The sequence below is a fragment of the Polyodon spathula genome, chromosome 20, assembly GCF_017654505.1.
Source record: "Polyodon spathula isolate WHYD16114869_AA chromosome 20, ASM1765450v1, whole genome shotgun sequence".
NCBI lineage: Eukaryota > Metazoa > Chordata > Actinopteri > Acipenseriformes > Polyodontidae > Polyodon > Polyodon spathula.
Genome location: NC_054553.1, coordinates 3,776,957 through 3,804,880, shown reverse-complemented (window position 1 = coordinate 3,804,880; position 27,924 = coordinate 3,776,957). Strand labels below are relative to the sequence as shown.

General features: G+C 39.9%; 1 protein-coding gene across 9 annotated transcripts; it reads left to right on the top strand.

The window, feature by feature from the left end:
* Positions 1-109: 109 nt before the first annotated feature.
* Positions 110-27,559, top strand: LOC121295576 (rho guanine nucleotide exchange factor 6-like). 9 transcript variants are annotated; one of them, XM_041220387.1, is made up of 22 exons: positions 111-537; positions 4,307-4,390; positions 5,737-5,821; positions 8,856-8,977; positions 9,521-9,734; positions 10,185-10,255; positions 11,106-11,200; positions 11,533-11,628; positions 12,143-12,265; positions 15,295-15,433; positions 17,034-17,093; positions 18,318-18,464; positions 19,380-19,466; positions 20,159-20,240; positions 20,370-20,485; positions 20,761-20,940; positions 21,752-21,772; positions 22,944-23,040; positions 25,009-25,104; positions 25,759-25,858; positions 26,287-26,408; positions 26,564-27,559. In XM_041220387.1, exons 1-22 carry the CDS (start codon positions 373-375, stop codon positions 26,611-26,613), a joined length of 2,352 nt encoding a protein of 783 aa, XP_041076321.1. In that variant the 5' UTR covers positions 111-372; the 3' UTR covers positions 26,614-27,559. The 9 variants fall into 9 exon arrangements, with proteins under 9 accessions (XP_041076316.1, XP_041076321.1, XP_041076320.1 ...); XM_041220384.1 differs by having other exon boundaries at positions 116-537; positions 26,287-26,341; positions 26,564-27,558; XM_041220385.1 differs by having other exon boundaries at positions 121-537; positions 25,009-25,098; positions 26,287-26,341; positions 26,564-27,558.
* Positions 27,560-27,924: the final 365 nt, after the last annotated feature.

Here is a 27,924-nt window from a genome sequence, read left to right as displayed (position 1 = left end):
GTTTAGAGTACTAGCTGTGTTTAAGTGCGTGTGTGTGTTTCTGTTTAAATTGAAATGGCTTTTCGGGAAACGAGAGGGGAAGGAATTACTATGGGGTTTTCCTGCTAAACAAGATCGTAGCTTTCCCATTCGGTCTCTACATCCAATCAGTAACTAGTGATGCCAATAGTAAGATACTGGGGGGAAAAAAATATCTCAAACGTTGGCGATGAGGGGCGCAGGAGCCGCTGCATTCTGCTAAACTTGTTAAACGTGGTTGTACAGTTTTAAAAAAAAAAAAACAGAAGTGCCGATATCATCGCGGATGTGGGCTAGATCTTTTAACAACTGATCTTGCTTAGCGGGGCGTCACAAACCCGGCCTGCAGCAGCAATGAACCCGGAGGAGCAGACGGTCACCTGGCTCATATCCATAGGGGTTTTGAATTCACCGAAAAAAATCATTGCAGACGCAGAGGAGTTCTTGAAATCGTGCTTGAAAGATGGAGTGGTGCTCTGCAAACTCATGGAGCGGCTTGTGCCGGAGTCTGTACAAAAGGTAAACTGAAACCTGCCAAATATGGGAGAGTCATAGTTAAAAAAAAAAAAACTGGGTAGAATGATTAAATCAGTGCGCGGAAATATTGCATTATTAAATACATACGTTATTTTCACTGTAATTCAAGCATGTGTTCCGGCTGCAGGGTTTAAAAGTTGTAATGGTTTAATGTTTAAAACACGTTGGCATAAATAAATCCAGTAAGGAAGCACGCGTTGGTTTCATTATAAAGCAAACAAGTGTGACTCTCAAGTCGTTCAGAACTCCGACAATGAAAGCATGGCGCGTGTTTTATTACTGCTTGTAACTAATTTAAAATTCAACTAATTTAAAAAAAATCAGATTTAAAAGAAAATGCAGCCATTGTGTCTGAATCTTCAGTGTTTTTAACTTCCTGTAAATTACCAGACAGGTTTAACGCATTTCAAATGACGCACTAATAATAATATAAACATTAAAGACATATATATATATATATTTAAAATAATAATTAAAACAAAAAAACTCTCAGAAACAACTTTTAGAATAGCCTGATTTGCTTGTAATGTTATCGGTTGTTTTCAATACAAAGGGCGTGTTACTTCCTTCAGTTTCAGCATGCAGAATGCTGGCAGTGGAGTGAAGCGGTCAAGTTCAAACACGAGTGCCGTAAGAATGTGAGCTGCTGAAAGCTGCGTGTCCTTACAAAGACATGCTGCAGGCAATATAGCAATGCGATGCAATGCAGTGTACCAGTATAATACAGTTCATTACTGACTGCATTCAGTGTTAGCTATTGGTAACCAGCAATACTACTTTAAAATGATTGTAGGAGCCAAATTTCGATTTTGTATTTTGATTATAAAAAAAAAAAAAAATGTATTCTTAATTTAGTATATTTAGACATGTGTATTACTGTTTATGGATTGGTATGTGCTCTTTTTCTAGGCACTGTGCCCTCAAGTGGTAGTTTTGTTTACAGCTAGTGATATTATTATTTTAGAATGCGGTTTTGAAAATAAACGGTAAAAAAGAAAAAGAACACAGGTGATGCAATGAGTTTTTGTAAGCGGAGGAGCAAATACAGTTTTCGGTCGTTGATACCGTTGACATAGATTAATAAAAAGACTGTACTTAGAAATCATAAAAAGGGACATTAAGAATATAAAATTACCTAAGGATAAAGGATATAAAGACATAAGGATAAGAACATAGTTAAACTGAAGAATATTTGTTTATCATTTTGGAAACTCTTCGGCGGGACGAATCCCCCCAACTCAACATCACGCGACCACCTGACACTAAAAACAGACATAACGAAGCGCTCTTTGTATAAGTTAGTGATCAGCAGATGTGTGTCAGCCGCACCAAGAGCACAGCGTGTGGTTTTCATTAACTCCACTGTGCAGAATAAATGTTTTGTTTTTTTCTATGGGTAAATATCGTGACTTTCTTCCTATGCATCAGGACGCGGGACATTTGCTAGGAAATCGGGACTGTCCCGACCATATAGGGACTGTTGGCATGTATGAGGGACACTGCAAGCTTTTCCTAAAACACATTTGAGTACATTGCATATGCGCATGTATGTGTACCAGTTGATTCTGACATCACCAAGCAATGTCCACTAAAAAGCATGGCTTTCCAAAACTGTGTGTGTGTGTTATATATATATATATATATATATATATTATATATATATATATATAACAGTATATAGTTTGTTGTGTTACAACTTGAAATCTTGATGCATTTAAATGGGATTTTTTCCCTTTGATTTACACAACCTACTCAACACTTTGAAGAGGCAAGATAATTTTTATTGTAAAACTACAGTTAATCAAAAAAAACAAAAAAACTGAAATGTCTTGGTTAGATAAGTGTTCACCCCCCTGAGTCAATACTTGGTAGAACCACCTTTGGCAGCAATTACAGCTGTGAGTCTTTTGGGGTCAGTCTCTACCAGGTTTGCCCATCTGGATCATGCAATATTCGCCCATTCTTCTTGACAAAATTGTTCAAGCTCTGTCAAGTTGGATGGGGATCGTTGATGAACAGCAGTCTTCAAGTCTTGCCACAGATTCTCAATCAGATTCAAGTCCTGGCTTTGACTGGGCCACTCTAGGACATTCACTTTCTTGTTTTTAAGCCACTCCAGTGTCACTTTGGCTGTGTGCTTGGGGTCACTGTCCTGCTGAAAGGTGAATCTCCGTCCCAGTCTTAGGGGTCTTTTGCAGACTGAAGCAGGTTTTCCTCAAGGATTTGCCTATATTTAACTCCATCCATTTTGCCCTCTACTCTGACTAGCTTCCCAGTCCCTGCCGATGAAAGCATCCCCATAGCATGATGCTGCCACCACCGTGCTTCACAGTAGGGATGGTGTTACCTGGGTGATGTGCTGTGTTGGGTTTGCGCCAGACATTTTGCATTTAGGCCAAATAGTTCAATTTTTGTTTCATCGGACCACTGAATCTTTTGCCACATATTTTTGTCTCCCACATGCCTTTTTGCAAATTCCAAGCAGGATTTTACATGGGCTTTTTTTTCAGAAATGGTTTCCTTCTTGCTACTTTTCCATACAGGCCAAATTTGTGGAGTACCTCAGCTATTGTTGACACATGGACACTTTCTCAGCCATGGAACTTTCAGAGTTGCCATTGGCCTCTTGGTGGCTTCTCTGACCAATGCCCTTTTTACCCGGCTGCTCAGGTTGGGAGGACGGCCTGCTCTAAGCAGATTCTGGGTGATGCCGTATACCTTCCACTTCTTAATGATCGACTTGGCTGTGCTCCAAGGGATTTTCAGTGCCTTTGAAATCTTTTTATACCCCTCCCCTAATCTTTTCCTTTCCACAACTTTATCCCGGAGTTGTTTTGAAAGCTCCTTGGTCTTCATGTCTTTGCTTTGAATGCACTACCCAACTGTGGGACCTTACAGAGACAGGTGTATTTAATCTGAAATCATGCGAACCACTTTTATTGCACACAGATGGACTCCATTTAACTTATTGTGTGAATTCTGAAGGCAGTTGGTTGCACCTGAGCTTATTTAAGAGTGTCACAGCAGGGGATGAGGTTAGGGGTCGGTTCCGAGCCCTCTTGGGTTAAGATGATGTTTTTTGTTATTTCTCAAGTTTCACATCATGACTGGAGTTTGGAGAGAGAGAAAGAGCAAACCTCGTTGTTTACACAAATACGACAGGGATCAGCCTGGGCCCTTTAACAAACCGACAAGAGCTCATGCTAGTATTACTGCGCACTGTCAAAGTAAGCAGTGTTAGTTACTGTTACTGCCTTATAGAAACTGGCTGCTTTGCACAGAAACGCAACTAAATGATGCTCATGCACCGTACTGCTGCCTACAGGAACAGTACAATTGATATCGTGTGCCCTTCCCCAGCCTAGATTAGGACTAGATACAAATGAAGTAATCAGCCTTGTACAATATTCCCGCGACTGTAAACGATGGCAGGTGTGTTAATAATTTAGGGAGGTCACCCACTCTTCCACTGCACTGCTTGAGGACTCTCCGCATGTTTCAGCCGGCACGGTGCGTCACATCCTCCCGACAGCTTCCTGGTGTGTGAGTTGGAGGGGAGTCTCAGTTACTTTCCTAACTGAACCAAAACAACACACACCTATGGCAGAAGCGACGCGAAATGTGTTGTCAGTGTGTGTTTAAGATATCCGTTATGGTGGAGTGAAAATATAAGCTCTCACTTTTTTAATATATATATATATATATATATTGGTATTTGTTTGCTGTTATTTATTTATTATTATTTTTTTAGTTCTGTCAGGAACCGAAAAGCGAGGCAGACTGTCTGACCAACATACGAGAGTTCCTCAAAGGCTGTTCAGCGTTAAAAATTGAGGTGAGTTGAAATTCTAGTGTTACGCATGAACAGGACTTGTGTTTTTATTGTATTTGTAATTATTACTGTTTGTTTTTAATGTGTTTTAAACCTTGCACAACGAGTCAGCGAGGGCAGTTTATGATTAGTTGTATTAAATGTTCTGTAGTTTGTATTAACACGAGACCGCAACTTAATAACGCGAGGGCGAGGTGTGTTGCGGAATTGGCTGATCTGAATTATAATATGCACGCATTTTGTTTTCTTCTGAAATGACTCTTTGAAAACATTGGGCAGTCGTGAGCCATAATATTACTTCCGTACTGTATTGCAGGACATGTTGCAGTGCCAGTAAGCTTCACTTCGCATAGCCAATGTGGCTGTTTGTATTAAACGTGTGTACGTGTTTGTGAGTGCATTGTTTTTAATATTTCTTCAGCCTTTCCCATACTTCGGTACATGTATGTAACAAGCCCCTATTTGTTGTAGGGCTTAATATCTTGAAATCAAATGCAAATCTAACGATTCCGAATGCTGCTTACTGACCGCAGCTGAACCCTTTGAGAAATGTTCCAGGATTGTCAGGGTATTGTGTCCCTGGGTCCCCCAGTATACGCTATCCCAATAACTAGAACCGAAATGAACACAACACTGCCAGTGTGCATCCATTCATGGATGGGAGAGTGCGATCACAGACACGCGTATCATCCCAATACCTTGTTCTGTCATCATTGAACAAAAAAAAGTGCTGTGTATATAAGATTTTTTAGAAAATGCACCCAAATGCAGGCAATGCGTTTCTTTTCTCTGCTTTCACTTCTGCTCTGAAGTTGACAAAGAGGAAGCAACAGACCCCACAGGCCTGTTTGCAAAGTTTCCAGCTAACAGTTTGAATCAGCAGGTCTTTTGTTAGTTTTGTCGGAGGTACTTCTGTAATGATTGTAACCTGTAAGGATTTGTATCCCTTGGTGACAGCGATGTAGTTGAGACGCCCGTACTTGCATGTATTTTGAACTGGACATACTGCAGGGTCTTCCAGTGCTTAGCAGTTTGAGCCATTCCAGCTTTTAATGTGAGCTTAATTAGACACACCTTAGTTTTATAAGTGACTCACCACTAACACTCACAGGAAAAATTTGGTATTGCTTAAACTGCAATGGGAGTCACATTTTTCCTGTACTGCCCCTCAGTATTAGAAGCCACATCTGCAATTGTGTTATGTGTCTTTGTCTAGTCTAGTACAGTATATACTGGGCAAAAGGGTTTCTTGTTTTTAAATCTTCAAGTGAGCAGGGAATCATCTGTAATTTGAAAGTGTTCTCTTTGTATGTAGTTTTTGCTAAAGGACTCTTCCTTTGTTCTGGCAGGGGTTTGAAGCAGAACACCTGTATGCTGGGGAGAACTTCAGCAAGGTGCTCAATACGCTTCTGGCTGTCAACATTGCCACACAGGGTAAGGTAATAGCAGAGCGTGTTTTTTGAAACATTTGTATGCTCAGTCCTGCTTTGATCAAACAAAAGGACTGGACCTTGTTGACTGCCGACCTTTCATTTCTAGTCTTGACGGTCAGCATGCCCTGCAGTCTGTTCCCAGGAGCAGTATAAATAATGCACTGGCTTTTTTTTATTGCCGTGTTTTCTTCACAGTGACATTTTGTACAGCATGATTTTAGCAAAGCAGCGCATCAGCCATTCAAACTCATTGCTTAAAAATAACTGCAACGTGGTGTCTGTATCGACTCTTATGCAAAGTGACTTGTGCTGGACTCCGTCCAGGTCTTTCGCAGAACACAAAGGTGCCTTTCATAGATCAAGCAATAGCTCCCTCTCTGCTGACAGCTCTGTGTGCTTCACTATTAAAAATATTATTTTATTTACAGCATACACTGCTTTATTGTAATGTGTTGGCACCCCATTGTGTAACTGAACTGTCTTGAGTTACACTCCTCTTGTATGAGCCCTTAACAGAAATATCACACCATATATAATCTACAAAATTCTTCTATGTTGTAATGAACAACCAGTATGTAGCATGCGGATCTCCTAAGGTTTGTAAAAGGGGTGCCCAGTTTATTCTGTAAACTTTCCATTTATTATTTCTTCCCTGGTTTAACAACCGGTAGTTGATTGATTGCAGTCCAGGCTGATTCCTCAGTGCTGTACAATGCTCTAATAATAGAAAGTGCCTTGGCAACAGCTCTGCCAAACCTATTTTGTGCTGTGGAAAAGCCATTGTAGCACCTCTGTGCATCTTGTCTGAAAAGAACCACTGTACAGCTTGGTAATTAAACCTGGATGGATATTTGAATCTCAGCCAAATGCTTGCCTCCATCCATGACTCCCTGCATAGCAAGCTGCATGCATTGCTAACTGTAATGAGACTTAATTGACACAGACATTCTACCCAGTATGGTTTCTCACCTGGGGAACTGCCTGGCAAATCTAGATGGCAATAGTAAAGTTACTTCTTGAAGAAACCACATGGATAGCGCTACTTCAAGCAAGCTGCTGCCCTGCCTGCCTGGATAACTGACTTGAACTTGTGGGACCTGTTGTGAGACACTGGACTTTATCTCACTTCCCCAACGAGGCAGTTTGTGAGCCGCAGTGTCGTGCCAGCCTGATCTGGAGCGTGCTGGCTGTTCTCAGCTGGATTTGCCTTGCCAACAATCTACATCATTCCCTGACCTTTTTCAAGAGTGCCACAATATATGGCTCGTATTTCTTAATAGAATTTCAAGATTATCCAGATGAACAAACATTGTCTTTATTGAAACCTGTATGATTGTATTGTTGGCTGTAGAAGTTTTGAATTCAAAAAAGTTTTGAAGAAAAAAAATCTTGTACTGCTGTTGCAATAAAGAAAATATACTTTATTTACATAATATAACCATCAATGACTTGCTCTAACTGTAAGCATAAATCAGAACTGTTTTAACTTGTCATCAAGTTTCTTGTTAAGTACACCTGTTATTTCTTCTTTCACTTCTTGCAAATCCAATAGAGTAGTCAGCTAGATACCAGATGAGGGACATGACACTGTGACTGTCCATCAGATGAGAAGTGACACAAAAGTCGTTGGAAGTCTCGTGTGAAGTTGAGCTGTGCTGCATTAATTACATGGGTTTCCCCCAAAGGAGATTGTGGTCAGGGTTGCTTTAGAGATTTGTATTTTGGTTCAGAAGGTCACATGCGTCCTTTTTCTCACTTCTGTTATGTGTTTGTTTATTTGGTTGTATCAGGCTAAGCAGGGTCAGGCAAGGTCAGTGCTTCAGTTGGAGACCTCCCAGGTACAACAGCTGTTCTGTAGGATGTTTCTCTGTACGTCTGGTTCAGAACTCAACAGGTGTCCCAGTACAAGCTGTCTAATGGTGTAGCAGTGCGTACTCTAACAGTTTGTGTCTTTAAAGCATAGGACATAACAAATTGACTGTTTTAACTGAATATGCGGAATACCGATTTGCACGAAAACTGTATTTACATGTATGATCTGTTCTCAGCAGTGGTCTTCTCTGTTTTGAAGACATTGCACAATTGACAGACTAACTGACTGCTCACACGGGTAATTGCTGCGGTCAGCCCTGCCCCGTCCCGCCCCGTCCTGCCCTGCTCATCTCAGACCCTGTCTGCCATACACCACGTTATTTAAGACTCTTTATTTGCTGATCGACAGTTTTCTTTCGGTCTTTCCACGATGCTTAGTGCTGCAATAGATTTAGTTTAGTACTGTTATTGCTCTCACAGTAAAGGGCTTATTTGTGTGGGAGTTTTATTACAGCTGTTTTACAAAAGAATAAAACAAAGTATACAGAATTAAATTAGGATCATAATTCTGCCCTGGCTGTATACCAGTAACATGTAATTGTCTAAGTCATTTGTTTGGTTGCTGAAAGCAGATAGATTCCTGTAGTGTCTGTTTTTTTCTTTCTCCTCGTTGTTTTAGTTGGCGAAATAACTTCATTACAGCAGTAAAGAAGACACTGTTGCTGTTTTAAAGATATCAAATACTGTACACAGCTGCTGCTGTAAAACTGGATAAGAGTACAGGAATCAGAAACTGAAAGGCAAAGCTGGAAGTCTGATCCTGGCATTGCAAAGATTTGTAGAATTAAATAGAAAACTAAGATCAAGACCATGTGTTAATTAATTTGCCAATGAGCAAGGCACCAGCTGTCTGTAGAGAGCCTGGTTTGTGACGTGGACACCTGTCTGAGGAGCCGAGACCCACCCGAGCTCTTTTTCACATGGGCCTACAACAGTTATTTGATGGCTATATCTTTTAATCATTCTTGAAAAGTGGTATTCATCAGTGCTCAGAAGTTTACCCTCGCTTTTGTTATTGAAGTTATGGGTCAGTGTGTCTTTTAAAGCTTGCGTTCACGAATCAAAACATTGAACACTAAAATAAATACATTGGTATTGTCCTTCTCAATTTGTTGAGCCTCCCAGCTCCTTTTGTTTCTTTAATTGTTTCTTTTTTTCAACAGATCGAATAGTAGAAAGATCATGTCAACGCTCCAACTCGCAAAGTCATAGCCAACCTGCCTGCTCCCAGAGTGCATTGTCTTCCAGAGCCACCAAGTCTTTGCGCAGACAATCAAGAAACGGGGTAAAGAACAAAAATGAATTATAGCCATCACAGCTGGACCAAAGAGATGTGAAGCTAGCTGCGATTTAAGCCCTTTTAAACCTAAGAATACGCTGGAGGAATGTTAGAGTATTTTGTGCTGGATCTAGCAAGGACCGCACGCTGAAGCTGGTTGTGAAGATGAATGTAGCTGGTGGTTCAAACCCAGGACTAAGCTCTGAGGTCCTGAGGTTGAATGCCCTCTTGTCCTCAGCTGTCACTGCCACAGTGTGTGTGACCCTGTGAGTCATCAGGGGTGCGCCCCTAGTTCTGGGCTTTAGTCCCCACGCCAATCAGAACCACCCGACTGGAAATGGGATGCCGCAGTGCTCATTGTTACCAGTTTGTGACACTTGCCTTTCTGGGCTTGTTGCACACTTACAATTTCAATACAATAAGCATGGGTGTGAATAGGAACAAGAACATATATGTTTGAGAAGATTGGGATTCTAGTTCAAGTTTAGGTCTAAGAATGTAAACTGTCAGGGAGCTGTTTGAAACCCTGTTTCTTTTCTCTTCTTTAAGGAAATGACGGAGAACGGGGCTCAGCAGCAGCAGCAGCAGGCGGTGGTGAAGGCCCGGTTTAACTTCAAGCAGAATAACGAGGACGAGCTTTCCTTCTCCAAGGGCGATGTGATCTGTGTGACGCGCATGGAGGATGGCGGCTGGTGGGAGGGCAACCTGAACGGAAGAACGGGCTGGTTCCCCAGTAACTACGTCAGAGAGATCAAATCATCAGGTAAAAAGGGAGCGGTTATCTTCCCCAATACCGGGTCCATTTGACTGGACTGGAAGTGTCCTCAAGTACACATTGATCTGTGTGTGGTCTTAGCCAGACTCTTAGTGGTCCTGCATCACCACAGTCACAGCTGGATCTTAAGACCACCTGTGAGCTGACCCACAATTTTTTTAATGGATAACGTAAGGGTAACTATACTTCGGATGTCGGCATCACATTAAAATAATGGTCTGCTAGGTATTATTTGTATAATATGCTATTCATTTTTGTCGTGCCACATTATCAGTGTTGTTTGTGACGTATCACCTGGCACCCATTTAAATGCTCTTACGTTTTGTTGTGGATTATTATTGAACTATTTTACAGTAAAGTACATTCCACCAATTTCTATACCATCATCGTTACTGCTGTAGTAATCCTCTTTTTATTTCTCTGTGTAATTTTCTGCAGATAAACCTGTGTCTCCCAAGGCTCTGAAGGGATTCGACACACCTCAGCTTACAAAGAATTATTACAATGTGGTATGGCTCTTTTGAACCTTACACAAAACAAATTACATTTGAGTTGTGATTAATCTCATGCTTATTAATCTGAGAAGGAGGAGGGCCCCCAAGTAAGTTGGTGTGTACCAGTACGAGTGGTGCACCTGACGCTGTCCTTCCCCTCTGGGGCGCAGTTCTGAGTTCCTCATTCCAGAACAAAGCACTATATCACTTTAGCCACATAATTTTCAAAGAAAAACATGCTGTAAAATTTAATTTGGGTCTGTTTGAGGTGCAATTAATCAGTTGAGTTGTAAGTCATTATTTCATGAAATGCATTATTATTATTAATTGTTTGCTGTTTTCCTAGAAGGCTTGGCTGTGCCTGTATTGCAGTGCGTAAATGTTTAATGGGCACAGCATGGCTGTCATCCCAAACAGTACGAGAGTTGGCAGGAATTCTGGGTCATGATTGTTCACAGGCTAGGATTTATGATCTAAAGAAACCTGTGTTCACACATTCTGCTCTTGATGCCCACATTGTGGTGGTATTGTAGGCCAGCCTTGCTTCCAGGATTGCAGCTGCCCCCATGGCATGGGACATGGGTTCTGATGACATTATAGGCCCTAGATCTATAATGGTTGTAGTACACAACTGGCCTGAGGGATAATGGGAGTTACCATTCTGGTAGAACATGCTGTGATTTTACCAAAATAGTCCAAAACTGTGTGATCTTTTTTTTTTTTTAATTATATATATATATATATATTTATTACTGTTTTTGTCTCAAGTCTGAATAGTGTTCTACCCAAGCATTGCAGTCTTCAGTGGTCTGTATAAGAGCTGCAGAAAATAATTAAGGTCCTTTTGTTTTTTTAATTGTTTCAGGTAGTGCAGGATATCCTTGAAAATGAACGCGAATATTCAAAAGAGCTTCAGACTCTGCTCACCAGCTACCTGAGGCCCCTGCAGTCCAGTGAGAAGTAAGTCAGAGTGGCTGTTGTGTGAGGTGCATGAGGGTATTGAGTTCAATGAAACCTGCCACACTGGCGTTCTTATCAAAACCAGGGCTGGGGTCAATTCTCTTTTCTCAACTCAAATTCCATTCCCAATTCTTTTTTAAAATCAATTGCAAGTTTGAAGGATTTGGAATTGATTTTAAAACATAATTGGAATTGATTGAAAGGGAATTGAGCCCAGTCCTGATCACAGCCCGCAGTTATTATGTAATCCGTGGTCTTCGTTTGACCCTGAACTGTTTGCTGATTGACTTCCGCTGGGTGGAGTAACTCCATGTTTGCATTTTCTTTTGAAGGTTGGCTACAGCAGATGGTACTTGTTTAATGGGGAACTTGGAAGAAATTTTCACTTTTCAACAGAGTATTTGTCAAACTTTGGAAGAATGTGCAAAGTAGGTGCTGTGAAGCAAAGAATTCTTTTCACAACTTTTGTTTGTTTGTTTGGGGTGTGTTGATGATGTCAGAGGGGGTGGGGAGTAACGTGTAAAAGGACCTTCAGCTGTGTATTTGGGTTCCTTTCATGTCAAGTAAAGACACATACATGTAGTGGTTTAATTGTCTAAAGATACAAATGTCCATGTGTAAAAAAAAAAAAAAAAAAAAAAAAAAAATGATATAAACAGTACAGATTTTATATTTGTTCTTTCAATATTTTGGAGTACAAGGTTGCAGGCTTTGGAGCGAAAGCTTTGTAAAACAGGCCCATATATTTGGAAAGAGACTGAATAATTTGCTTTTTTTTTTTTTTTTTTTTTTTTTTTTTTTTTTTTTTTAAAGAATTAACAGTTGTTGCACAAAATATTTCTTAAATATATGTTGAGCGTTTTCACACTGAATGCACAAGCTTGATTGACGCAGGTAGCTTTCTAGGCTTCGGGGAAGCTTCTAACATGCCCTGTGTTTCAGGCTCCCGGAAGCTCAGCACAGGATAGGTGGCTGTTTGCTGAACTTGATGCCTCAGATAAAGTGCCTGTACCTGACGTACTGCTCGAACCACCCCTCTGCAGTCTGTGTGCTCACTGATCACAGGTAAGCCAGGGCTACTACATTAGGGATGGTCGTGCAATATTAGTGCAAGTTGGGGTCTGTGACACGAGCCGGGAGACTTAAAACTTAAAATATTATAAACGGAATACTTTGCAATATGGTCATACTTAAACAGTGTATGTGATCATAATCAGTGCACATGTATTCGATCAGAACACACCTATATGTTTATGGACAAAAACATAAAATATATAATATGATGACTGTGTTTTAGCGTGATTTATTAGATTTCATTTTTTCTAAAAGTATTGTGATAAGCATGGTCCTCCAGACTTCATGTCACTTCTTTTTCTAAACCACCACTGGGTGGCACTCTGCATATTCAAACTTTCTTTTCTTTTAAATAGTCCGGTGCCTGCAGTGTCAAGTATTGACACCCTGTCATTTATAAATGTAACCGTCATTTAGATGTAAATCTATACATTGAGTAAAAGCAGTCTGAATGTATTATTGACAAGTTAATTCAATATTAATTTAGCATTGGATGACAAAATGTAGTGAACAATACAGCAATACGTTTAGACGTTGGTCAGAAGTACTGACACCCATTCAGTATTATTCATTAGCATTCAGTTGGACATGCTTTTGGTTTTGTCACAACCGTTAGGTTTTTTTATACAATCTTTTGCCCAAGTTTGGGGGGATTGCTGTTCTTCACAGCAGAGGACTTTCAGCTGCTCTGTACTTGAAGACTGACTTTGTCTTCCCCAGCCTATTGAACTCGATCCTGCAATGCTCAATTGGATTCAGAACTCAAATAGTCCAGGCTGTGCACAGGGTTAAAACAATGATTAGGGGCGCCTCAGTGTACCTGTGCATTACACTCGCAGCCCTGGCTTGTACGCATGTGAAAACTCCCACCATTCTAAAGAAGTTAAGAATATCAGATATCAACGTCCCTTTGATCTACATTGACATCACAACCTGTCTGTGAAAGTAACGTTCCTGGTAACGGTAAAATAACTTATTGTTACATCCTGCTGGGCATTTTCAAGTGTCACTTTTTCATTATCAATCATCGATCAGTAGAAGTTACAAAGTTGTGGCCTTTTATCTTTTATTGAGAGTGCTGTTGAGAGATCAAACACAGGAACAGTGGCTGTTTAACTCATGCAATAGTATTGCTGTGGTTGAACTGAACAGGTAATATATATGTTCTTTTAAAGAGCAAAAAGTACCAAATCTGTTTAAGAAGGCTGAATCCTTTTTTCGTACTTCCTAGAAAATGGTATTGGTTTAACAAAAGACACAATTCTGTAAAAATAAGTAAAAAATTATGGAGGTCCCCTTTTTTCTTTTTTTTTTTTTTTTTCTTCCCCTAGGTTCAGTAGCATGTCAGTTTAGTTCAGAATGGCAAGGGGATTTCAGTCAGAGCTTGTGTGCCTGTAATGTAAAAAGCCCTTTATAAATGGAAACTAACTGTGTAACCATAGAAGGGTAAACTGTGGAAAGCTTCTCCCAGGAATCTTATTTTAGTATGAGAGACACTGCAGCTTCTAATGATGAAAACACACGTGGAAATGTATTTCAAATGTAATCATTTGTTTGGTGTATATTTGAAATCTCCCTTTTAAAAATAAAAAATAGAATACATGGGTAATTACAGTATAATACATACAATAAACCTGAAACTTTTTTCATGCTGTAAATGTACACTTGTATACAAGTTAAAGATTTTGGTTTCTATTCACAGCCGCCATCGCAGTGTGTGTGATTTGTAGTATGTGACTCTTCAGTTACCACTTGATAGGTGTTGCATAGCTAGCAACAGTGTATACTGCAGAATGGGTAGGTTTGTGTGCCGATCCTGGTTCATTTGAAAGTTATGCGATAAGCTTTCAGTTTAGAACTTGGAAAAAAGTGTTTACTATATTTTGAGACCAATGCCACCAGGGGCAGGGCAAAAGTTGTGATGTTTAAGAATCGCAAGCTTATGGTAACTTGTGTGCGTAATGGTTGTGTCTGTGTTGGGGAAAGCGTGGGGTATTATGTAAGGGCTTCTTAATCTGTGGCTAGCGGCTTTCTCGGGATGCAACACATTTGGTTGTCGTGGTGTTTCGGTGAGGTAGACGGAAATGTTAACCTTTCCGTTGAATTTGACACGGACAAGAAAAACAACGATGGTGTTTTCACAGAATTTACTTCAGACGTATTTATTTTAATTGTGTTTAAAACTGTTTGTGTTGACCTAGGGAGTATGCATTCTGTGTTTTGTATTGGGTGAATTAACCTGTAATTTAGCATCCACATGAGGAGAGCTTCTGTGAGTTTGCAAATACGCAACCGCACCAACCCCAACTGGCAACTTCGTATGTTCAGTGTTATAGAAGCGCCTTGGGCAAAATCTAACGGCCCCCTTCACTTTGACCTAAGACGAATGCTATATTGCGGTCATGTAAAATATATATTTTGGGGTTTACAGGCGATAAAGACCTTTGAGATACTGGTTTCATACTGTACACACATGAATTCCGTCTTGGTCAATTTTGATCGTGCAAAAATAATGATCTTGTGCAATTGAAATGTTTTTCACTGTAGTGAAACGGTTTTAGTGAGACAATAGTTTGTCATCAACATTTTAATAAATGCAATGAAAAAATGCTTTCAGGTGCTAGATTGCAGGTTAGAGGAATGTTATGTTATGACAGGGGAAACTAGAAATTGTGAGTCATCACCACACTGGGAAAGGCACCCTTTAAGTAGGTTATCTTGGCTTTTTTAACCTTTTTGTGGGTTTCTACTTACAGGCAGCCTCCTCGTGTTGATGATTAAAGTTGGTGGAATTAGATTTAAAAACGAATTTAAATACTGCCATGTCCATGTGGCATAGAAGAAACACGAACAGGAGGAGGAATTAAAAACAAAACATTGTGGACAGATTTATGAGAATCATAGGATTCTGTGGTTTTCTGCTTGCAGCATTGTAACTTAGTGGTACTTCTCCTAGTACCGTACCTCATTGAAGTACAGTATTGAAGGTAATGGAGACTGTTCTTGCTTTGTCTTTCCAGTGAGGAGTTGGATAAGTTTATGGAGAGCCAGGGGGCCAGCAGCCCTGGGATCCTCACCCTGACCACCAGTCTGAGCAAGCCTTTCATGAGACTGGACAGGTACCCCACCCTGCTGCAGGAGCTGGAGAGACACGTTGAGGTAAGCCAGCCCTGGCTGTGTTGTTAACATTAACACTTTTGTACATGGCCACCACATATGGGGACGGATTAAAAAAAAAAGAACATGCAAATGCATGATGCCCTCATACAAGGTTGCCACTTTTTTTCTCCATATAAAGCAATGAAAAAAAAATACAATTAAATATATTTCTGTCCAAAACTACAGATTATTTTTTCGTTGGATGTGAAAACCTCTTGGTAGCATCAGGGCTTCAGCTGTTAGTAACCAAATAAAAGCGCCAGTTCAGATCACAGATTCTGGTCAGTGAGAAACATGGAAACATGTCTGCACCATTGCTGTAGCAGGGTGCTTAATTAGGATCAAAAATTCAAAATCTCAAGCTGATCCTATGTTCTGTGAAAATGTCAGCTACAGTTTGTCCCAATATGTTGGATAAATAGTAAAACAAGAGGCATCAACGTTATGTAACTGCGCCTTGTTGTACACGCTACAGCCTGTCTGAAAACCTGTTTCGTCTATTTAGGATTTGTGGTTAAAGCCAGATTCTTACTTCACTCGCTGTAGACCAAACACGGTGACACCTAGATTACCCCAAGACTAATTCAAATACATTTTAAACAAAATGCAACCCTTGCTGAATACCTGCTCCTTCCCTGGAACGATTAAAGTGTGAAAGTAGCCCTGTTATCAGCTTCTCGGATCAGATCTTTTCTGTACACAAAGGAAGCTGAAGCCTGTTGTCGCTGCTCGGATGTGCAGAGATGAAGTCAGGTTTCTTGCCACAATATTGGGGGTTAGCTGTACTGGCAAACAGTGAGGGAGGATGTAGTATTATTTTCTTTTTTCTTTTTTCTTTTTTCCTTTGCATTGAAATTTCAGTTTGCATTTGTGTTTTTAGGTGAAATATCATTTCATTCATTTGTAGTGTCATCTGCAGTTTCAGTCTGATAAATTCTGAAGTTGACATTTCAGTAAGACAAGCATAGTCAAGTTTCTTGGGGGTGGAGGGGCAGGGGTTTAAATCAATTCACATTTTTTGTGTACCTACATTACCTTTTTCGGTAACGCTTTCTATTGCATGGCAAAAATCTTAAATAGATATGCAATTGCATATTAAATGTTAAATTTATATTTAATAATTATGCAGTAGCTGGTTTCTTGCTAAATGTTAACCAAATGTCTATTGAAAATGTAATTGCATGTCACGTCCATTTATATTTGGTTTGGGTACCCTTGAAAATATGTAATAATTTCCCATTGTTTAAATGTTTTTAATTGAAAATACCGTTAATCTGACTTATATGTTAATGGAAAGTAACAAGGAATAATTGAACATGAATTTAATATCAATTGCATATCTATTTAATATTAATTTATGCCACGCAATAAATTTTGCTCGTTTTTGGTACACGGCGGTTTTCCTTTTTCAAATTACATATATCTGTTAAAACAAAAATGTGTATGTAGAATCAAAAGTATTTGTGTACATACAGGCCTTTAAAATGTATGTCTTGAATGTGTTTAGCAAGAAAACAAACCTGTGTGTAATGTAACATAAACGGCAAGTTGTATTTTTTTTAATTAATTTGCATTTTAAGTTCATTTTATTTTTCAATAGGAGTCGCATCCTGACTACAGTGATATCCTGAAAGCAATAGCAGCGTTCAAAAATCTTGTGGTAAGATGACTTCCTGTTTGTCTGAGGTACTGGTAACAGTGTGGTCTACATTAAACCATCTCCATCAGCATCCAATAACATGGGTCACATGCAGTGAAGTAAAAGCTGCCCAATTAGAATATCACAACTGCTATTGTTGTCTTCTGTACGTCTTGCAAGTTATTTTACTCAAAAATGATCATTTGGTTCCATTCAAATTTGGTAACTTACAATAGCATCTTGGCTTCTCTTGCCACCAAGTTAAGAAGCTGCTTTTAATAAAACTTTGTTTCTGTCCTGGTCACTAAAACCTTGTCCTGTTTGAGGAAGCTACACATTTTGCACTTATTTTATTCAATTTATTGTCCCCTGTCTATCAGAGTTGTTTGCTAAGTGGGCAATTTGAAAACATGGCAGTAAGTTAACAAAGCTAGTAAGAAACGTCTTCAGGGGGTGGACTTCAGTGTCTTTAAATAACCTTCAGATTTGTTTCACAACTGTTTTGTTACAGTTTCAGTTTTTAAATAAAAACGTAGTTGGCAGGAAATCGTTCGTCTTTGGGTTTATGTATGTATTTGTAACAATAAATTGTAATCAGACAGCACATGCCTTGAAAAGCAATCCTATGTGGAAAAAGTAAACGAGTTGATCGCAGAAAGAGATTGTAATTCACATGCTGCTGTTTCTGAAGACCTAAACTGTATGCCTTGCATGTGTGCATCAGACAGTATACATGCACAGGGAAGGCGTGAGTCAGATGTTTTCCGGTAGTGGCCCGCATTGTGTCTTTCTGATGAGGGGGTGTTCATTATCAAAGGTTAGGGTTAGGGTTGGTGATTCCACTGGATTTGCATGCTTGGTTACAGTCTTTTGGTAAAATGTTATTTGGCTGCTTTATCACAACAGTTGAAATGTTAAAAGATGATTCTAAAAAAAAAAAGAAAGAAAGAAAGGGGGACTCCCCTTTTTTTTTTTTTTTGCAGAACACAAAATCAGTACCCATTTAACCTTACCCAAAGGTGGGTTGAGAGCACTAGAGTTATTTTTGTTTTCTGGCATAAAAATAAATATTTCATACCACATATATGAATATTGAAATGGCATTTTAAATCTGCAGTTTTGTTCCATCTTTTGCATGTTTGTTTGTTTTTTGTTACTACTTGCCATTGTTTGTGCACAGAGAGAACAAAGCAAAACAAAAACTTGCTTATAAAGTACCCGTCTTCCTCCTCTGTCGCATCGCAGACGCAATGCCAGGATCTCCGCAAACGAAAAAATCTGGAGCTCCAGATCCTATCGGAGCCAATCCAAGGCTGGGAAGGAGAGAACATGAGGTCCTTGGGCACCGTCCTGTACATGTCACAGGTCATGGTGCAGAGCGGGGCGAGCGAGGTAAAGACCGAACTCGAAGCTAGACAATAGAGGCACACTAACTCGGTACTGCAAAAACTAAATTTTTGCACGCATTTATAGAACTGTAATGTGTTCTGTTTACTTGAAAACCAACATGTGTTAAAAAAGAATACATAAATAAGTAAATACATTTTTTTAAAAACTGAGACAAACTGCTTTAGTCTAGATTTGCCCAGTGGAATTGTTTTGTGCTCCGTTTATTTTTATTTTTTATTGAAAAGGAATTTGCTTTGAAACAACTGGAGGTGAAGAATTTAATTGATTTTTTTAAATGAATATCGTTGAAGCTTCTGGGTATACCAGCTTGGTATCAGAACCAAGAAATAAAACTAGATCATCAGATCGGATTTGCATAGGCCACTATTATCTAAATATCTATCAAATTACCACATTGGGAAAAAAAAAAAAACCCAAACCATCTATAGTTTAATTTTTTAGTTTCACACACGCTTGCATTTAAGTAGTGCAAGAAAATAGCTTCCCACAGTTATATTAATTTAAATGATCAAAGTGGAAAACCACCCCCCTGTGTCTCATTCCACAGTCTTAAACCTGCAATAAATTCACTGAAAAAAGAAAAGGAAAACATGTTTATAGTGAGAGAGAGCATACAGTCAGCAGTATTATTGACATATTAAAAGGAAATGTAGCGCTGTCAACGAAGACCCGAGTCTTATCAGGATTATCCATAAACGCTGGTGACGACTAAGAACATTAACCAAGAAAAACAAGTTGACAGCTCCCTTATTGGAAAGATACATTTTATATGATAAAAAAAAACACCATTGTACTAAAGAGGATTGCACAGGTCTTATCCTGAGGGGCTAAGAATGTATTTGATATGGGTATGAGGACAAATGCAAAACTGAGCCTCTGGTTGTCTTTGTAACGCAGGATAAAGAGGAGCGATACTTCATGCTGTTTCCCACTGTTCTTCTGATGCTCTCAGCCAGCCCGCGCATGAGCGGGTTCATATACCAGGTAGGTGGGAAGCTTGTAGAACAGAACAGACCCTCGACAAGACAGTCCTTTAGAGGGATAGCTTTAGGTTCAACTCCTGGTTCAGTAAATGTTGTTGTTTTGTCTTTTTTTTTTCCCACCCCGTTTACATGGTGTTGGACCGGACCGGACCGGACCGGACCTGCAGTGATCCGGTTTCACATGTGAATCTAGAAGGGTCTATAAATAAATAAATAAACCAACCAAGGACCACTGTGTTGAAACATTGCGTTTACAGTAGGCGAAAGTGGAATTCAGTCCAGGTCTTTGTCAGTAAGATCTTGAGAGTTTTAAAAACAGAACCGGTTTATGTATATTTTTGCATCCATCTACAGACGGTAGAATACTGTGTCTGTCTTTTGTTTCGGTTTTGTTTCTCCAGTAAAATGTTCACGGCCAATGCTAAGTTACATACAATATATTTCCTATTCTCCTAGTAATTAAATGACACTAATGACCTGTAAGGAGCTATATGGATGTAGCATTAATACATAGTTTGTTTACTTATTTTTATTACACCTTTTAAAATCAGGTGTAATAAAAATCATTTTACCGCACTATGGATTTTATTTAGTTTAACATTTTCATTGGCTGGTGGTGATTTTATAATGCAGTTCAATTTAACTTAATTAATCTGCAATGTGAAAACAAGGCTGCCTTCTAATCTTTGTCAGGGAAAATTGCCATTAACGGGGATGACTGTGACCAAACAGACTGACGACAGCGAGACAAATCAGTATGCCTTTGAAATCACAGGTCAGTGCCTCTCCCTTCATTATGAAGCCTCATCAGCTGAGAGCACTACTTGCAAAGCCTCAGAAAATATGGTAGAATACATTCCTGTTTTGTTCACAAACGCACTAAATCTTTTTTTTCCCCATGCAGGGAACATGATTGAGCGCATCACCGTGTGCTGCTGTAACCAGCAGGAGCTGCAGGAGTGGGTGGAGCATTTGCACACTCTCACCAGAGGGGGCAGTCCAGGAGGAACAATAATAAAGGTACCAGACACCCATTTGAGCTGCTATGCATAATTATAGAGTTAGAGCCTCTCTGTGGTGCCCGCCTTTATTGGGCGGCTCAACGCCAGGGTGGCTCATGCTGTGTAATCAAGTAAGCATCACATTAGAAAGAATAAGAAGTTTGTGTCCTTAACTTTTAATATCATCCATATCTAGTCCTTGCTGAGCTGTGCTATGCAAATCCAAATGTCATGTTGTATTTTATTGTACTATATTGCATTGCGATTCATTGCTTGCTCTAAACCCATTTGCAGAATGTGGAAGGGAGGGCCAGCTCTGCTGTCAGCACTCCCTCCCACCAAACCTTCTCTCAGGTGTTCAGCGCCTCTAGCCGAGGCCCCCTGGAGCCCCCGAAGATCGCCAAGCCCTGGTCCCTGAGCTGCCTACGACCAGCACCCCCACTCAAGCCCTCCGCCGCACTGGGATACAAGGAAGTAAGGACTTCTCCCTGATCGCTTTCTCATAATGTTTTTTTGTTAATTTTTTTTTTATTGATGCAGTGCTTCTGGTCAGTCTGAGATGTTGAGTTGCTATTTCTACAATCGGGCATCCTATCCAAAAACACCATTGTACTTTCTAGGTTTTGAAACAACAGCAAACAAGAAGTTTGCAGCAAAAGTACAAATAAGAGACTCCATTTCTGTGTCTGTAATTGTTCATAGATCTACCCCCCACCCCCTTTCTTCTGCAAGGTTCAATACCGTCGAAAAAAAAGAAAAAATTCTACATGACCTCTTCCTTTTCCGCCATATACCAAAGAGCAATGAAAATCTGCAAACTATCAATTTCAAAGCACTGTTTTTTCAACTGACTATAATCTTTTGCTCATTGCTGGTACATCATTTCTGAATTGAGAGTTGACGTGTTCCATTAAAACACAAGGTCAACATTTTACTCTTTCAGACAGTTCAATTAGAGTCTGAACCACATATATCTAACTCCCTATGTCTTTCTCTCCTTTTTTTTCCATGCAGTCTGTCTGTTTCTCCCTGGTTTTGTAAATCAAGTTCACACTGATTTCTATCAGCGAGGTTGCATGGCTTGAGTTTCTTTGGGAACTGCATAAGAAGATCTGTTTGGTTTCCCCTCCAGATACTGCTACTAGTGCTAACACCAACTAGGGTGGGATTGATCTGTTTGGGGTTGCAGCGGACGGGATAGGGGTGTGTGAAATGATTGGACTGTTTTATTCACCAGCCTTTTCTCATGCACATCTTCTCTTTCTTTCCATATTCACTACTGTAGAGGATGTCTTATATCCTGAAGGTAAGGCTAGATCGCTGTTTGTGCGTGTCTCGTGCTACCAGGTGTGGTATTTGCTGTGCTGACTGCTGTGGTGTTTTATTTATTTATTTATTTATTGCCACCTTAACACAGGGCTCCAGATTGCAACTAAACTAAATATTTTAGCAACTTGCTTTCTTAACTTTGGTGTCTTTTTTTGATGCTTCTTTCTTTAAAAGACCGGTGGTAGAACTGTTGGCTTCCATTCCTGCAACCTGATGTCGATACCAAGTTATAAAATCAGGCTGCAGAATAAGTTGGAGAGTTAGAAATTTATGTGCAAAAAAAAAAAAATGAAGGCTCTAAAAGCGACCAGGTATCCTAGCAACTTGAGATTGCTTATCTCACCAGGAGAGGGGATTTCTAGTGACAATTTATACTTTCAAAATCGAGTCTGTCTGGAGCCCTGTCATATCTTGCTGGAATTGTCCCCTATTGCAACTGGTTTCTCTGTTTTTGTGTGGTTTTTTATGTATATTTTTAATTAAGCGATATAAAGGTCATTTCAATACAGAGCATGGAGATTGGTATGTTCACTGGTTATAAACTGCTGTACTGAAGTTTCAGAAATATTTTAATTTAAAATATTTTAACTGCTGCACATTTCACTTGTGAGGAATAAAGTTCCAGCTTCTCTCGGTTATGGTTATTTTTGGGGGGTTACCAGTTTGGGTTCCACATGTATAGTAATCCTCAACATCCCATTATATAATCAAATGTTGGGTGTATTGCCTGTGTTGTGCCAGGCCAAATTTCCATAGCTCACTATGCACCCAAGGCATGCTGGTTGTATAGCACAATCGCAAGTAAAAGATGACACCGCTTCAAAATGCAAAGCCATAGTCCTCAGGTACCCACCAACAGTCCAGGTTCCTTGTTTGTCGCTCAGCCACCCTTAATTGTCCTCACTCTGTACATACACCCAGCAACAGGGAAACGCATTAACCTGCAGATGCGCCTGTAATGCATCAGGTCAGTCAACAAACTTTTTACACTTGTCATTTTATGAAAGTACCGTTGCTAGCATGTGCTGCAGTCATTTTTATGGCAGGGTAATTTGTTGGTGTGTTACAGAACATTCTGCAGTAGAGTAGTTTCTCTGCACTTCCAAACCAGGCTGCTCTCATTCTCCTAATCCACTGCTCTGTCACAGGACTCCAGTAAAAGCCCAAGGACAATGAAAAAGTTTCTTCCCAAGAGAAAAACAGAAAGAAAGACATCATCTGATGATGAATTTCTGCTCAGGAAAAGTAAGTTGGTGTTTTTTTTTCTATTTAAAAAAAATATATATTTCTTATCTCTGCCTCCTTTGTTAGTATTTGTTCTGTATATACAGTGCCTGTAGTAAGTATTCACCCCCCCCGGACGTTTTAACAGTTTGTGTTACTGAAATCTTGATGCATTTAAATGGGATTTTTTTCCCTTTTGATTTACACAACCTACTCAACACTTTTGAAGAGGCAAGATAATTGCTATTATGAAACAGTTAAAAAAAAAAAAAAAAAAAAAAAAAAAAAACCTGAAAACTGAAATGTCTTGGTTAGATAAGTGTTCACCCCCCTGAGTCAATATTTGGTAGAACCACCTTTGGCAGCAATTACAGCTGTGAGTTTTTTGGGGTAAGTCTACCAGGTTTGCACATCTGGATCGTTCAATATTCACCCATTCTTCTCGGCAAAATTGTTCAGGCTCTGTCAAGTTGGATGGGGATCGTTGGGGCACAGCAATCTTCAAGTCTTGCCTCAGATTCTCAATCGGATTCAGGTCCGGGCTTTGACTGGGCCACTCTAGGACATTTACTTTCTTGTTTTTAAGCCACTCCAGTGTCACTTTGGCTGTGTGCTTGGGGTCATTGTCCCACTGAAAGGTGAATCTCTGTCCCAGTCTTAAGTCTTTTGCAGACTGAAGCATGTTTTCTTCAAGGATTTGCCTGTATTTAGCTCCATCCATTTTGCCCTTTACCCTGACTAGCTTCCCAGTCCCTTCTGATGAAAGGCATCCCCATAGCATGATGCTGCCACCACCATGCTTCACAGTAGGGATGGTGTTACCTGGGTGATGTGCTGTGTTGGGTTTGCACCAGACATAACATTTTGCCTTTAGGCCAGATAGTTCAGTTTGTGTTTCATCAGACCACAGAATCTTTTGCCACATCTTTTCAGAGTCTCCAACATGCCTTTTTGCAAATTCCATGCAGGACTTTTCATGGGCTTTTTTTCAGAAATGGCTTCCTTCTTGCCACTCTTCCATACAGGCCAGATTTGTGGAGTTCCTCAGCTATTGTTGACACATGGGCAGTTTCTCAGCCGTGGAACTTTCAGAGTTGCCATTGGCCTCTTGGTGGCTTCTCTGACCAATGCCCTTCTTACCCGACTGCTCAGTTTGGGAGGATGGCCTGCTCTAAGCAGATTCTGGGTGGTGCCGTATACCTTCCACTTCTTAATGATCGACTTGACTGTGCTTCAGGGGATTTTCAGTGCCTTTGAAATCTTTTTATACCCCTCCCCTAATCTTTTCCTTTCCACAACTTTATCCCAGAGTTGTTTTAAATGCTCCTTGGTCTTCATGGTAGTATCTTTGCTTTGAATGCACTACCCAGCTGTGGGACCTTACAGAGACAGGTGTATTTAATCTGAAACCATGTGAACCACTTTTATTGCACACAGATGGATTCCATTTAACTTATTGTGTGAATTCTGAAGGCAAGTTACACCTGAGCTTATTTAGGAGTGTCATAGCAAAGGGGGTGAATACTTATCTAATGAAAACTTTTCAGGTTTTTATTTTTAATTGATTTGTTTTTTCACCCCCCACCCATTTTTTCACTCATTGAAAGTGTTGAGTAGGTTGTGTAAATCAAAAAAAGAAAATCCCATTTAAATGCATCAAGATTTCAGGTTGTAACATAACAAACCTGTGAAAACAACCTGAATACTTCCTATAGGCACTGTATACTATGAATGCACCTGTAGGAAACTGAGGGTCCTTGCCAGACTGCTGCCCCCAAACTCAAGGGTTTCTTTCACATGCCTCTCCCAGAAGCAGTAGAGCTCAGCCAGCAGAGGCAATGGAATACCCCCTTAGGTACTCTCTTGGGCCCACATTGCAAGGCTGTTATGAGCAATGCATCACAACCCAATGCATTAAACTTACTTTTGTTTTCTCTGCCTTTTTAATTTCTTCTTTGCCTTGGTTTCTTAGCATCTCTCTCTTCACAGGTACTGCAGCTCTTGAGGAAGATGCCCAGATTCTGAAGGTCATTGAAGCCTACTGCACTGGAGCCAGCTTTCACCACACCATCAGCTCCAGTAAGGGTACTGCCCTGGGACTTTACTTTGTCCTGTTTTGTGTAATATGGGTCTGTGTGTGTGTATGCAATGCATTATACTTTTACCAAAGGTGAAAAATCATAGAAATATCAGTGGTGTAGCTTTTCACTTCCCTCCCAGTGTTAACTATGTTGCAGTTTCAGTACCTTTTTGCTCCTTCATACCACAGTGCTGGTTCTCAGAAACAGGATCTTTAACGTCTCGGTACTCTACTGTGTATCTGCACAGGATATTTAAACACTTACAATGAGATACAGCCTGTAGACTGGGGCATGTGCCAGAATCCTTTACATGGGAGGCCCTGATTGCAATTATTATATCTGTATTTACCACAGTTTGACCACAAAAGAAAATAAATTGAATTCCTCTAATTTGAAACGGGTTGGTTTTGATCTTCATAAGAAACAAAGAAAAGGAAACGCTGGCTTATTTCTGTTTGCTGAACAGGATGCTCTCAAGCACAGCTCAGACTCAGGATTCGCTGCTCTTGCTTGGGTATTCTCTGTGGGGAGGGGGGATTCATTTTTGCAACTGGAATGATTTAGCATTATGCTGTCATTTTACTGCCAACAATGTTTGTGTATTTAACGTGTTGCAAAGCATAATTCACACCCACACTCAACTCCTCTTTATTCACAGCTTCTCGAAAAGAGCCTGTCCCACAGGTGCTACTGCCTGAAGAGGAAAAGATAATTGTTGAGGAAACCAAGAGCAATGGGCAGACTGTCATAGAGGAAAAGTAAGGAGAACAGTCGACCGGCCACTGTGAAAACGAGTCGCATCTCCCAGGGCTAACCTGCATAAATGCTCCGGAACGTTTCGCTGATTTCCTGTGCCGTTCCAGCTTTTCCAGTTCACTTAATTGGTCACACATGAGTTTGTCAGTCCACAGTGACTATTTCAGCACAACGTATAGTAAAACCTGTTCTATTTCCATTTCTGTTGGGACTTGATTTACAGGACTGTCTCTCTTGAACTTGACGTACTGCGCTTGAGTTAATTTCTGTGTGTGTTCTAATACTGTGCTTGGATACATTCAATCTAGGAATAGAAATAAAATGGCGATAAATTCTGCGATGCAAACTGATGCTCCTAATCTCTTTTCTGTATCGTATCAGTGCAGTATAACGCCTTACCTGTATCTTTCTTGTCCTGCTTCCTCCCCAGGAGTCTTGTTGATGCTGTTTATGCTTTAAAGGACGAGGTACATGAATTAAAGAAGGTAATGGACCCTATAGAAGTGTTTTTCACCCCCGCACCCCAAATGAGAAAAGAGAATTTTAACTCTGGTACTGGTTTTAAGGTTTCTATTGTTCTTTCATCCCCAGCAGTGAAGATAGCTCTGTACATGGTCTTTTGAAGGCTCAGCACTGTGAAGATTCCCCCTCACAATTTTAATGAATTCCTTCTAATGCATTTTTTAAATCTTTTTTTTTTTCTTTAGGAAAACAAAAGAATGAGGCAGTGCTTGGAGGAAGAGCAGAAGTCTCGTAAGGAGTTAGAGAAAGTTGTGAGGAAAATGATGAAGCAGAAGAATGACTGCACCTGGGAGGACACCAGCCATTAACTTCACTGTCCACGCGGTGTTGTGCCTGTGTGTGCGTCTCTATGTCTGTGTTTGCTCGATTTGGTTGAAAGCTGCTGGCAGTTTCAGCGGATTAACGTTTTCAAAAGGGGAATTACTGGGAAGTGAAACTGGATCGAAGTACCACTTTCTGGCATTCCCTGTGCTCTGCGTTGGAAATTGTGTTTAAGTTTTTACCCTTTTTTTCAATTGGGGACGGGGGGTATAGACTTGGTTTGATATGAGAAAAAATAAGTTTTATTGCAGACAAAATATTTTGCAATCTCTCTCTCTCTCTCTCTCTCTCTCTCTCTCTCTCTCTCTCTCTCTCTCTCTCTCTCTCTTCCGATAGTCGTATTGAAGGAAATACCTCGTTCGCTTCAGTCTCTGACTTGGGCTTTGCAGTAAATTACATTGGAATTCCTGTCTTGCAACAATTCCAGTCACCCCTGCTGGGTGCTGAGAAGAAGCTGTCTGCATGGTCCACTACTGAAGATAAAGAGAGAGTGTAACCGCTGCCTTCTGTCATTCTCAATTTCTGAAATCTTCAATCTGTGAAACTAGGGGCCGGAGAGCTATTGAGTGCCTCTGAAGACTTGTGTTATAAAAGCCATCCAAAATTCAATGCATCAAATGATGCAAAATGCCAGCAGTGCTCTTGTTAAATACGCAATTGCATGCACAGCTTTTTAGATAGGAGGTACGAAGTAGAAGTTTCAGCCCCTCCAGGATCCAGTCAAGGTCTGCATTGGGCTGTTGATAGTCCACCAGACTTGACAGTTTTAAAATCCTGCAAGCAGCTGTTTGAATTGTGGTCTTTGTGTGTATGTATGTATGTATGTATGTGTGTATGTGTGTGTGTGTGTGTGTGTGTATATATATATATATATATATATATATATATATATATATATATATATATATATATATATATATATATATATATATATATATATATATATATATATATATATATATATATATATATATATATATAAAAAATTTTTTTTTTTAGACAAGAGAACTCTTGAAGCGGGTCGAACAAATTACAAGTTCAAAAAAAAACTATCCCACTGAGCCGAAACACGTTCTGCTCCAAACTGTACTGTAAAGGCTTTGTTAAATGCGGTTCATTTTAACATGTGCTTTGATGGTGTTATTTTTTTTTAATCTATCTCTATCACTCGATCCTGCATGTGTGTGTATTTGTACAGTGTATGGTGGGTAGTGATGAACATAAA

Coding starts and splice junctions, on each gene's coding strand:
- LOC121295576 (XM_041220382.1), top strand. CDS start 373: ATGAACCCGGAGGAGCAGACGGTCACCTGGCTCATATCCATAGGGGTT. Junction 15,434..17,033: donor AGCTGGAGAGACACGTTGAG/GTAAGCCAGCCC, acceptor ATTTTTCAATAG/GAGTCGCATCCTGACTACAG. Junction 23,041..25,008: donor TGAATTTCTGCTCAGGAAAA/GTAAGTTGGTGT, acceptor CTCTCTTCACAG/GTACTGCAGCTCTTGAGGAA.